The following is a 13,220-nucleotide window of genomic DNA, read 5'->3' as shown; positions in this document are numbered from 1 at the left end:
AAAAGGGGGGAAAAAATGGCGGACTGCGTTGTTTGGCGACCCCCGTGAAATGGTCGTTCGACCCCAAATGGGGTCCCGACCCACAGGTTGAGAACCGCTGGACTAGATGACCTACAGAATCCCTTTTGGGCTCAGGCAGAGTGCGTTTATTATTATTATTATTATTGTTGTTGTTGTTGTTATCATTATATTATTACTATTGTTATTACTGTTACTGTTATTATTACTATTCATTATTAAGAAAATTTGTATGGCTGCCCAAGCCACTCATGGTGATTCCTGGTGGCTTACAAAAATAAAAGCCCTAATAAAACTTCAAATTCAGACCCTTTACAAAATGCTGTTGGACTGGATGACCTTCGGGACCCCTTGTGGAGGCAGGCGGAATGCATTTTTATTATTATTGTTAATTAAGAAAATTTATACGGCCGCCCAGCTCACTCACTCACTCACAATGACCTCTGGGCAGCTTGCAAAAAACAAACAAAAAACCAAACATACAAAACCCCAATAATATCTCAGATTGTGACCGTTTGCATTCCGAATGTGGGGTTCTGGGTTTGAAAATGGCTGCATGTTTTAGGACTTTTGAAATGGACTTTTGAAGCTTCAACACTTTGGGGGGAGAAAAAACCCCCAGAGCCTTGGAGAGTTGGCCTTGAAGGCGAGGCAGCTGTTTTGCACCCCGGTGTAAAATGGGGTGCTCGAGAGACAGTTGGGGTGCGTTGCACCCCTGTGTTTACTTTTCCTCTCTCTACTTCCCGTGTGGGTAACCCTGGGGGTGTCTCCGCGCAGGAATTCCGGCTGGGGATCGGCATCACCTACATCGAGATGAACGTGGGCAACGTGAAAGACGTGGACCGAAGGTGCTTTGATCTGACCACGCCTTACCGGATCTTCAGGTAAAGATCTTGGGCAGATCCAAGAAGACTTCTTTCTGGTTAACGGCTGGGCTGCATGATCAGAAGGATAGAATCGAGATCAGGTGAAGTGTTAATACCACTTTACAAGGCCTTGGTAAGGCCACACTTGGAATACTGCATCCAGTTTTGGTCCCCACGATGTAAAAAAGACGTTGAGATGCTGGAAAAAGTACAGAGAAGAGCAACAAAGAAGATCAGGGGACTGGAGGCTAAAACATAGAAGGAACGGTTGCTGGAATTGGGTATGTCTCGTTTAATGAAGGGAAGGACGAGGGGGGACAGGATAGCAGCATTCCAGTATCTCAGGGGCTGCCCCAAAGAAGAGGGAGTCAAGCCATTCTCCAAAGTGCCTGAAGAAGGCAGGACAAGAAGCAATGGATGGGAACTAACCAAGGAGAGAAGCAACCTAGAACTAAGGAGAAACTTCCTGACAGTGAGAACAATTAACCAGTGGAACTACCTGCCTCCAGAAGCGGTGAATGCTCCAAAACACTGGAAGTTTTTAAGGAGAGACTGGACAGCCATTTGTCTGAAATGGTATAGGGTTTCCTGCCTGAACAGGGGGTTGGACTAGATGATCTCAAAGGTCCCTTCCAACTTTACTACTACTATTACTACTACTACTGCTACTACTATTCTTCTTCTTCTTCTTCTTCTTCTTCTTCTTCTTCTTCTTCTTCTTCTTCTTCTTCTTCTTCCTCTTCCTCTTCCTCTTCCTCCTCTTCTTCTTCTTCTTCTTCTTTTTCTTCTTCTTCTTCTTCTTCTTCTTCTTCTTCTTCTTCTTCTTCTTCTTCTTCTTATTATTATTATTATTATTATTATTATTATTATTATCTTGATCCCGAGCAATCTGCCAAAGCTCCTGTGTTCCTGCTTGGGGGTTCGTGGGCACAGGAACCCCCACGCAGAGGTTACTGCCCTTTTCTCTCCTTGCCCTTAGCATCTCTCACCCACCTTCCTGTTGCTTGTGGTCAGCTCCAGCCAGTCCTTAAATTACAATAATCCATTTAGGGACCATTCAAAGTCGCAACGGGACTGCAAAAAGGACCATTTTTCACGCTTAATGACCGTTGCAGCCTCCCTGTGGTCATGTAATGAAAATCCGGATGTTTGGCAACTGACTCGCATTTATTTTTTTATATTTTTGTAACAAATTTTTTACTGGTTTTCCAGTTTTACATTTGAGTATTGGGAAAGCAATGTGGTGACTGGGTTAGTCAATAGTTCAATAACAAAATCTTTACGGTTTCCTGCCTGAGCAGGGGGTTGGACTAGATGACCTCCAAAGTCCTTTCCAACTTTACTGTTGTTGTTGTTCTTCTTCTTCTTATTATTATTCTTATTCTTATTATTATATCTCAGGTTACATCATCAACAATTTCTTCTCTATTTCCCTTAACATTTGCTATATCATATTTAAGCTAGTAAATTTCTCATTATATCAAACTCAGTTGAAGCTTCATTATCACATTTATTGATAACGTTTTTTACTTATCCATCTCCATCTCCTATTTTTAAGTTTTACCTAATTTTTAATTGCAGTACTCCAATTTAACCTTTAATATCCATAGTATTGGGTAACCCAAATTTCCTTTGTCTCATTACATAAGAATTATATCATCTAACATGCACATATTCCTTACTTAAATATATTCTTATTTTATTTCATAAGCATTTTCTATTTCTCGTCCTAGTACATCACCACTTAATAATGGAGCATCCTTTGTTATCTCAAGTCCATCCTCTGTATTGTCTGGGCTAAACAATAATTCCAAGCTATTTTGCTAATAGTTCATTTTCATTTCCCTGATAAGTCTGAATCCTCAAGATTAAGCCAATTAATCCCTTACTCACATTTATGACGGTTGCCCGTCGTGTGTGTGTGTGTGAGAGATGTGATCCGCTTTTGCGACAAGCCAAATCAACGGGGGGGGGGGAGCCAATTTCACTTAACAACCGGGTTTGTAATTGACCAACTGCAGGAGTTCATTTAGCAAACCCGGCCAGATAAGTCGTAAAACGGGGCAGAAAAATTCATGTCTCACTTAGCCAGCTGAATTCTGGGCTCAACTGTGGTCGTTGAGGAGCACCTGTCTTCCGGGGGGGGGGGGGCTTACTAAGGCTTTGTAAAGCAGTACTAACTGCTTCTCTTCCTCCTCCTTTCCAGCTTCATGGCTGAATCCGACCAGGAGAAGGAGCTGTGGGTGGAGGCCATGCAGCAATCGGTGGCCGAGGCCCTTTCCAACTTCGAGGTGGCCGAGAGGATCTGGGCCTTGAAGGACAACTGCCTCTGTGCTGACTGTGGTGCTCCCAAGCCCGACTGGGGCTCCATCAACCTCTGCGTGGTCATCTGCAAGCGATGTGCAGGTAGGCGCACCAGCTGGGCGAAAGGGTGGGAGAGGCCACCTTGGTGGGGGCATCTGAGATGATCCAGAGAGGTGAAGGAGTTGAATTTCTCCTCCTCTGCCTGGACTTCACTATGGTCCAGCCTTGTCCAAAGCTCCCTAATCTTGTATTCCACCATGTTGAGATTCTAGAAAGAGGGCAGAGAAGAGCAACAGGGAGGGAGCCACCAGGGCGAAGGTCCTTCTTCTTGATCCCACCAGATGGACCTCAAGAGAGAGGGCCATAACACTTCCAATCTTATCTCCATAACGATGATGTTCCACAAGGAGGGAGCCACCAGGGAGAAGGTCCTTCTTCTTGATCCCACCAGATGGACTTCTCAAGAGAAAGGGCCATAACACTTCCAATCCTATCTCCATAACGATGATGTTCTACAAGGAGGGAGCCACCAAGGAGAAGATCCTTCTTCTTGATCCCACCAGATGGACCTCAAGAGAGAGAGGGCCATAACACTTCCAGTCTTATCTCCATAACGATGATGTTCCACAAGGAGGGGGCCACCAGGGAGAAGGTCCTTCTTCTTGATCCCACCAGATGGACCTTCTCAAGAGAAAGGCCATAACACTTCCAATCTTATCTCCATAACGATGATGTCCAAAAGGAGGGAGCCACCAAGGAGAAGATCCTCCTTCTTGATCCCACCAGATGCACCTTCTCAAGAGAGAGGGCCATAACACTTCCAATCTTATCTCCATAACGATGATGTTCCACAAGGAGGGAGCCACCAAGGAGAAGGCAACCGATGGACCTCCTTAACCAGGAGGGACTCATAACATCTCCTACCTCCCTGCTTTGGTGGCTCAGGGAGTGATGACTGGAAAACGATGGTCCTTCAAATAACAGGGAAGGAGCCACCACGGAGAAGACCCTACTTCTTGGTCCCACCTCCTTTGAGGGGAATTTACCTTGTTAATTAGAGGGTTAAGAGGCTGAGATAAGGGGAATCTGGGTTATTAGATTTAAAATAGTGGGAAATTAGTGGGAAATAAGGCTCTGATTTGTATAATATTGAAAGATTAGGATTGAAAGGGAAATAAAAGTTAACTATCAGAAATATGCTTGACTTATTGATTAACCCAGGCAATATGTATGGTGGCTGTGATCTACTAAAAGGGGATGTTTTATTATTAACCGGAAAATTTAGTATGGTGGGAAACAGGAAATCTTTAGGAAATAGAATACGATTACATTTAAACAGGCAAAAGGTGTACTTTGGATATTATAGTTTTTTAGGAGGAAATAAGGGAAATCATGGATTTTAAAGGTGGATTGGAATACTGGTGAGAATTGAAAAATTAAGTAAAAATGAATAACAGGCCATGGACCGTTATGCCCAGATTAATTAAAATACGCATCGGCTAAAAATGTATTGGCAAATGTAACCACGATGTTTTTATTGAGTTGATTTAATTAGAAATGCACTAGCTGGATTAAGGGGAAAAGAGAAGAAAGATTTGATGAGGATAGAATCAAGATCACGTGAAGGGTTAATACCACTTTACAAGGCCTTGGTAAGGCCACACTTGGAATACTGCATCCAGTTTTGGTCACCACGATGTAAAAAAGATGAGATTCTAGAAAGAGTGCAGAGAAGAGCAACAAAGATGATCAGGGGACTGGAGGCTAAATCATATGAAGAACTGTTGCTGGAATTGGGGATGTCTAGTTTAAGGAAGAGAAGGACAAGGGGGGACATGATAGCAGTCTTCCAGTATCTCAGGGGCTGCCATAAAGAAGAGGCAGTCAAGCTGTTCTCCAAAGTGCCTGAAGGCAGGACAAGAAGCAACGGATGGAAACTCACCAAGAAGAGAAGCAACTTAGAACTAAGGAGAAACTTCCTGACAGTGAGAACAATTAACCAGTGGAACCACCTGCCTCCAGAAGCGGTGAATGCTCCAACACTGGAAGTTCTTAAGAAGAGACTGGAGAGCCATTTGTCTGAAATGGTACTATAGGGTTTCCTGCCTGAGCAGGGGGTTGGACTAGATGACCTCCAAGGTCCCTTCCAACTTTACTATTATGGATCATCGCACAGTCAGCCAGATGTTCAGACTGGATTTGGCATTTTGTCTACCTATCGAGTCCTTACCCAGGACCTGGGATAGGCAGATGTGGATGTTTGATGGTATTACAGATCTCGTCGCAGGATGGAAGCGGTTCCTAGTAAGGCCACCTTACTTACTATAGGGTTTCCTGCCTGAGTAGGGGGTTAGACTAGATGACCTCCAAGGTCCCTTCCAACTTTACTATTATTATTATTAACCTGAGATCAGTACTAAACTTGATGTTATTGAGTTCTTGTTGGACCCTGCCACCACCACGTTGCTTTTCAAATACTTCAATGTAAAATTGGAAAACCAATGAAATATTATAAAAAGGGCCTCACGGACCATTTTGTCCCTCACCGTGGGGCCTGCCCAATCAACTTCCCTGTGGAAATCGGCCCAGGGAGGAACTGGCTGCTTCCGACCTTGTTAAGGGAAACTGAGTCAGCCTCGCTCCTTCCCATTCTCTAACCTTCTGACCGGACCCCCCACCCCCCCAGGAGAGCATCGAGGGCTGGGACCCAGCGTGACCAAAGTGCGGAGTCTGAAGATGGACAAGAAGGTCTGGACAGAGGAGCTGATTGAGGTACTGGTCAGTTGAGTGACGTCTTTCCGAGTCTCTCTGGGGGCTGGACCCATCTTCTCTCTCGGGGCAAGGGGGCGCCTGGGGGGAGCCAGGTGCAGCGGGGGGGGGGGGGAATGATGCGGCAAGACCTGGACTCTGCCTGTCCTGAAGGCTTCGGGGGCAAGCAGGGTGGTAAACTGAGGCAAGGGAGTCAGTTTGGTCTTCTAGTGATTAAAGGCACCCGGCTAGAAAGCGAAAAACGGTGAGTTCTAGTCCCGCCTTGGGCGTGAAAGAGAACGGGGTGACTTTGGGCCAATCAACAGGAGATGGAGAGTTCTAGTCCTGCCTTAGGCATGAAAGCCAGCTGGGTGACTTTGGGCCAATCACTAGGAGACAGTGAGTTCTAGTCCCACCTTAGCCATGAAAGAAAACTGGGTGACTTTGGGCCAATCACCAGGAGACGGTGAGTTCTAGTCCTGCCTTAGGCATGAAAGAGAACTGGGTGACTTTGGGCCAATCACCAGGAGACGGTGAGTTCTAGTCCTGCCTTAGGCATGAAAGAGAACTGGGTGACTTTGGGCCAATCACCAGGAGATGGAGAGTTCTAGTCCCGCCTTAGGCTTGAAAGCCAGCTGGGTGACTTTGGGTCAGCCCCTCTCTCTCTCAGCCCAACCCACCTCACAGGACTGTTGTTGTTGTTGTGGGGAAAACGGGTGGGAGGTCCATCTCTGCACACCAAGACGTTTCCACTTCCTTGAGAGAAGGGGCTGCTTCTGATCCTCGCGATGGGCAGACGCAGCCACGGAGGGGCAGCACTTTCCCAAAATGGCTGCTGTGTAAACAGCAGGAGGGATAGAAATGGCAGCCGGCATCAGACGGGGCTCTGGCGATGTTGGGCAAGGCATAGGAAGAGCCCGGTGGGCCGAGGCGCAGGTGAAAGCCGGGCCACGAAGAGCCCGAGTGGAGAGTCCGGACGATCCACGGCCTTTTTCTCCCCTTCTTGCCTTCTCAGCTCTTCCTCCAGATCGGCAACACGGTGGCCAACCAGTTCTGGGCCGCCAACGTGCCCCCCAGCGAAATGATCGCCCCCGAGAGCCACAGCCAGCAACGCCGGCATTTCCTGATCGCCAAGTACCGGGAGGGCAAATACCGGCGGTACCACCCGCTTTTTGGGAACCAGGAAGAACTCAACAAGGTGGGTGGCTGGACGGCAGGCGGGGTGATCCCAGTTTGGGCGCCTGGCAACTGGCGTGTACTTGCGACGGTTGCAGCGTCCCCGGGATCGTGTGATCCTCTTTTGGGACCTCCCGCCAAGCACAGTCAACGGGGGGAGCCTGATCCACTTAAGGACCGTGTTGCTAAATTAACAAGTGCAGTGATCCGCTTAACAACGGTGGCGAGACCGTAGAATGGGGCAAAATTCAGATAACCACCATCTTGCGTAGCAGTGGAAATGTTGGATGAAGTTGTGCTTATAATCTACGACCGCCTGTAAGGGAACCATTCTTAGATGGGGGGAGGGAGGGAGGAAGAAAGGAAGGAAGGAAGGGGAGAGGGAGGGAAGGAAGGAAGGAAAAAGAATGAAAGAAAGAAAGAAAAAGGAAGGAAAGAAGAGAAAGAAAGAAAAAAGAAAGAAAGGGAATAAGGGAGGGAGGAAGGAAGGAAGGAGAGAGGGAGGGAAGGAAGGAAGGAAAAAGAAGGAAAGAGAAAAAAAGGAAGGAAGGAAAAACAAAGAAAAGAGAAAGAAAAGGGAAGGAGGGAGGGAGGAAGAAAGGAGAGGGAGGGAAGGAAGGAAAAGAAAGAAAGAAAGAAAAGAAGGAAAAGGGAATGAGGGAGGGAGGGAGAAAGGAGGGAGGGAAGGAAGGAAAAAGAATGAAAGAAAGAATGAGAAAGAAAGGAAGGAAAGAAAGAAAGAAGGGAAGGAGGGAGGAAGGAAGGAAAAAGAATGAAAGAAAGAAAAAGAAAAAATAAGGAAAGAGAAAAAAGAAAGGAAGGAAAGAAAGTAAAAGAAAGGAAGGAAGAAGGAAAGAAAGAAATAGGAGGAAAAAGAAAAAGAAAAAGAAGAAGGAAGGAAGGAAAAAGAAGAGAAAGAGAAAGGAAAGAGCAAAAGAAAAAGAAAGGGAGAGATGGAGAGATGGAGGAACAAAAAGAGAAAGGAAAAACAGAAAAAGAAAAGGAAGGAAAGAAAGAAAGAAGAGAAAGAGAAAAGAAGAAAGGGAGGGAAGGAGGAACAAAAAAAGAAAGGAGAGAAAGAAAGAAAGAAAGAAAGAAAGAAAGAAAGAAAGAAAGAAAGAAAGAAAGAGAAAGAAAAAAGAAAGGATTCTATGATTGCTTCCATAAATGCTGGAGGGGACCTGATCTTGCTCTTTGCAAAAGAGGAACAAAACTGGTCTGGGAAGTGGGTGGGTGGGGACCCCCCCCCCGGTGGGGACCCCCCCCCCAAAAAAAACCCCGGCTCTTGCGGAGAGAAAACATCCTTTTCTCAAATTCCTTCTCCTCCTTTTTTGTTGACCCAACCAGTTTGGCAGGAAATTGGAAGAAAAGGCAATTTACACACACACACACACACACACACACACACACACACACACACACACACACACCCCGATTGTGGGCTGGCCCCAGATGGGCGAGCCCTTTGTTCAACCTTCCAGAAACAACAGCTCTGAAAAGGCCTGCCTAAAAATTAACCCGCTCCAGCCAGACAAAAAAACAAAAAACCCTCCCCATCGGTCAGCTGTGCCCCCCCCAGCAGCCTCAGGACTCGAACTCGGCCCCCCTGACTGGCAAAACGCTCCCCGGGGCTAGGATCCGAGAAGAGGCAGGTGGGGAGAGAAGCAAAGGAAGGCGTGTGGAGGGACAACAACGGCCTGGGCGAGGCAGGAGGCTGCAGTGGCTAAGAAAGCAGCTGCAGTTAAACTGAGGACTAGAAACTTGAAGGCGGCAGGGACACGCTTCGGGGCTAAGCTGGATCCGAAAAGAGAGGGGACGTTTTGGACCCACCACACCTGCCCCAATTTTTGGGGGGGGGGAGAAGGCTGACGCTCCAGAGCCTCGGAGGCGGCTCGTTTGGGGGTGGGCGTGCTCCCCCTCGGGGGTCCCAATCCAGAAGGGCAGCAGACAGACCCCCGGTTGGGCGTTCCCCCCCTCCAGCGGAGGAACTCTCTCTCCAGAAGCATCCTGGGGTCCCCAGGGCGAGGGTGGAAAAATTTGGCTCCGGGTTTATCCGAGGCCCGGCCAATCCGGAGGAAGGACCGGCTCCTGGCTGCCTCCTCCAGATGTTTGTCAGCATCTGCGCTCCGGCAGAACTGGGACCGGCTTTGCCGGATCGTCGCCCTTCGGCCTCTCTCTCCCCGCCCTCTGCTCTGCTGACCGATGCAGAAGCCGCCGAGCCTGCGGCTCCACCTCGCTCCTGGGTCCAGCTGGCCTCCTGCTGGGGTAGGGGGCTGGACTAGAGGATCTCCAAGGTCCCCTCCCACTCTTGTTATTCTGGATTCTCTCCCCTGGCTGCTGCCCGGCTTAACGCGTGGTGCCCCCTTCCCTAGATCTTAGATTCCTGGTCTGAAAGGTGACATCTTCTCCCCTCCCTCTGCCCCCCCCGTCCTCCCCCCCCAGGCCCTCTGCACAGCAGTGACCACCAGTGACCTGGCCGAGACCCTCTCCCTGCTTTTCTGTGGGGCCGAAGTGAATTGCTACACCGGAGATCCTGAATATCCCACCCCGGTTGCCCTGGCAGAGCAAGCTGGTCAGAGGCTGCAGATGGAGTTTCTGCTGCAGAACAAGACCTCCGGTAAGGGGAGGGGGCTGCGAATGGGAAAGAAGGGGGGCTGGAGGGAGGAGGGGGCGAATACCCCTCCTTAAGGGCAGGCAAAGACTTGGCCTCGTGGCACGTCCAGCCAATGGACTACGGGGTCTTCCTGACCCCTGGATGGGCGGTTGGGCCCCAAGGGGCTTGGGGTGGGTCGGTGGGCTTTTCTGTGCTCAAGGAGTGGGGGGGGGTTGCCTGTTTTTTTTGGGGGGGGTCCTTTCAGGGCTCCGTCTTAGCTGAAGAGGAAGGCGAGGAGCAGGGGAGAAGAGCAGAGCCAGTCCTGAGCCTTCTGCACGTTAACCGTGGCCGATTGCGCAGCCAGCCAGATGTTCCGAGTGGATTTGGCATTTTGGCCCCCCTCTCGAGGGCTTCCCACAATCCCTGGGATGGGCAGATGGGGGTGGTTGGTGGGCTTTTAAGGGTTTAGAGCTCCTCCGAGTAAGTCAAACGGCCTCTTGCAATTGACCGGTGGTGAATTTGTCAATGCCGATGGGTTTCGAGGGCTGCTCCAGATGTTTGGGGATTGCACCCAAGGTGTCTGTTATTATTAGGGCAGTTTGCACAGTCAGCCAGATGTTCGGACTAGATTTGAATATTTGTATACACCCATTGATTCCTTCCCAAGGACCCTGGGATGGGTAGATCTGGATGTTTGACCGGATTAAAGGTCTCGTCAGGATGTCAGCCGTTCTAAATCAAGCTGCCTTCTGCAATTGTCCGAAGGGGATTTTGTCAAGGCCCAGGGTTATTATTATGGTTTGTTGCAGAGTCAGCCAGATATTCAGACTAGATTTGATATTTGTATACACCCATTGATTCCTTCCCAAGGACTCTGGAATAGGCAGATCTGGATGTTTGACGGTATTAAAGGTCTCGTCAGGATGTCAGCCGTTCTAAATCAAGCTGCCTTCTGCAATTGACCGAAGGGGATTTTGTCAAGGCCCAGGGTTATTATTATGGTTTGTTGCAGAGTCAGCCAGATGTTCAGACTAGATTTGACATTTGTATACACCCACTGATTCATTCCCAAGGACCTGGGATGGGCAGATCTGGATGTTTGACGGTATTAAAAGTCTCATCAGGATGTCAGCCGTTCTAAATCAAGCTGCCTTCTGCAATTGACCGATGGGGATTTTGTCAAGGCCCAGAGTTGTTATTATTATGGTTCATCGCAGAGTCAGCCTGGATTTGGCATTTGTGTCCATTTGTCCAGTCCTTCTCAAGGACCTGGGATAGGAAGGTGTGGTTGTTTGATGGTCTTAACAGCATCACAGCTCTTCTGAGCAAAGTTGCTCTTTGCAGTTGACCAACAGGTGGTTATCTCAATGCCGATGGGGTTCAGATGGTGCTCCAGATGATTGGCACGGCCGCCCATCTCGTCCAGGGGATGCTCAATGCCTCCCAGTTGGTGGAAACAACATCCAATAAAAACAACTTTAAAAACCCCCAATATTCAGCCATATAAAAACTATCTTTTCTCAAATAAAAATACAGCTAGTCCTCAACTTTCACCACGGTCTGTTTGTTGTGGGACACACAGGAATCTGGAGAAGATGCCCCCCCCCTTAAGCAGTGAGGGAAGAGGTGAGGGGTGAGTAGGGGCACCAGCTTGTAAGTGCAAAAGAAGGGAAGTGCCCTCAAAACAAATGCTGTTGAAACAGAATGGACATCAAAGAGTGACTTTACAATTAGTCCTTGACTTATGACCACAGTTCATTCATTGATTTATTGATTCATTGATCGATTGATTCATTGATTGATTGATTGATTCTTTGATTGATTGATTCTTTGATTGATTGATTCATGATTCATTGATTCATTCATTTATTAATTCATGATTCATTGATTTTTCATTTATTAATTCATTTATTGATTGATTCATTTATTAATTCATTGACATGATTCATTGATTCATTTATTGATTGATTCATTTATTGATTGATTCATTCATTCATTCATTCACTCATTCATTGATTCTATCAGAGCTTGCATACTCTTATTGCGCAAGATAACCCAGGAGTAAACACAGTACACCGTGGTCTATGTTAAATGATGGTTTATCTTACACTATCTATAATATCATACACCAGGAACAATATACATACACATGCTAATGCAGCAGGATCCAACAAACCACAGTTACAGCAGGAAAACGGAAGCAAGAGCACACTTCAGCAGAACCTTCCTTTTATACAAAGGCTCTTAAAGAGACACAGACCCCGCTGAGTCATTCCCATCATTACATCTTAATATTACATAAGCTGGTTAGCTGTTAACTCATGACCTTGACCGATTCATTGATTCATTTAATTTCTGTGGCCACTTGTGGACTTCAACTCCCAGAATTCCTGAGTCAGCATGGGGGAACTATGGCCCCTTCATGACTTGCGGACTTCAACTCCCAGAATTCCTGAGTCAGCATGGGGGAACTATGGCCCCTTCATGACTTGCGGACTTCAACTCCCAGAATTCCTCAGCCAGCATGGGGGAACTTTGGCTCCTTCATGACTCCTGGACTTCAACTCCCAGAATTCCTCAGCCAGCATGGCTCAGCTTGGAAACCTCTCCCTTTCCCCTCAGCATGGCTGGCTCAGGAATTCTGGGAGTTGAAGTCCAGGAGTCATAAAAGAGCCAAGGTTGCCTACCCTTGTCTTAGGACATAAATCAAGGACTAACAACATCCCAACAATTTTAAGTGTGCACGTGGGAAGGTGCCCAAGGACACAGCCCTTGCTTTTCCCCTGTAGAGTCTTCGCGCTCGGAGATCCATGCGGGAAAGGCGAGAACAAGCATCAGTTCTCAGAAGGAAGAGATCAAGTGGGTCTCCAATCCAGCAGGGCTCTAGAAGTGGCAAAGAGATTTTCTGCTGGGAGGGTTTTTTTCAACTTCACAGGCTGGTCTACAGTCCTGGGATCTCCCGGTGGTCTCCCATCCAACGATTAACCGGGCTCAAGTGGCTTCCTGATCAGCCGAGCTCAGAGCAAGATTCGAAAGGAAGGCAAAGTTCTCTCTTGAGCCCAGCTCAATTCTTGCGGGGGGGGGGGCTGCTTGGCAGGGTTTTTTTTACTCGTGAAATCCACCCTTGATCTGCATCAATCCCCAAGGGGAGCAGCAACTAAGCAAGGGTGGGTTTTGTGGGTAAAAAAAAAACTGGCCGAGCAGCCCCAGGAATTGAGCGGGACTCAGGAGAGACCTTTGCCTTCCTTTCGAATCTTGCAGGGTCTGTGTCCCTTTAAGAGCCAACTGGGTCTGTGTCCCTTTAAGAGCCAGCAGGGTCTGTGTCCCTTTAAGAGCGTTTGTATAAAAGGGAGAGCTCCGCTGATCAGGATGCTTGCCTGACGCCCCAGAAGACAAGCTCAGGTTTTAAAAAGGCCTTGACAAGACTCGAACAAGGGGCCCTGTCCCAACAGCATGAAATTTAAGGTGGAGAAAAGCAAAGTTTTACACCTAGGCAGGGCAAAACCCAAAGGTGC

General features: G+C 47.9%; 1 protein-coding gene across 1 annotated transcript in view; it reads left to right on the top strand.

The window, feature by feature from the left end:
- Positions 1-607: 607 nt before the first annotated feature.
- Positions 608-13,220, top strand: part of LOC120299444 (arf-GAP with Rho-GAP domain, ANK repeat and PH domain-containing protein 1-like) — a gene marked incomplete at its 5' end in the record, with an annotated part of 47,067 nt that continues 34,454 nt past the window's right edge. The window contains 5 exons of the mRNA XM_039324291.1: positions 608-902; positions 3,091-3,290; positions 5,875-5,960; positions 6,952-7,134; positions 9,555-9,729. Coding sequence (XP_039180225.1) covers positions 608-902; positions 3,091-3,290; positions 5,875-5,960; positions 6,952-7,134; positions 9,555-9,729 — 939 coding nt within the window. The remainder of the gene's footprint in view (positions 903-3,090; positions 3,291-5,874; positions 5,961-6,951; positions 7,135-9,554; positions 9,730-13,220) is intronic.

Source organism: Crotalus tigris, unplaced genomic scaffold (genome assembly GCF_016545835.1).
Source record: "Crotalus tigris isolate CLP2741 ecotype Arizona unplaced genomic scaffold, ASM1654583v1 scf7180000024294.198199, whole genome shotgun sequence".
Taxonomy (NCBI): domain Eukaryota; kingdom Metazoa; phylum Chordata; class Lepidosauria; order Squamata; family Viperidae; genus Crotalus; species Crotalus tigris.
Note: the sequence above shows the minus strand (reverse complement) of the source record. Positions and strands in the feature narration are given on the sequence as shown.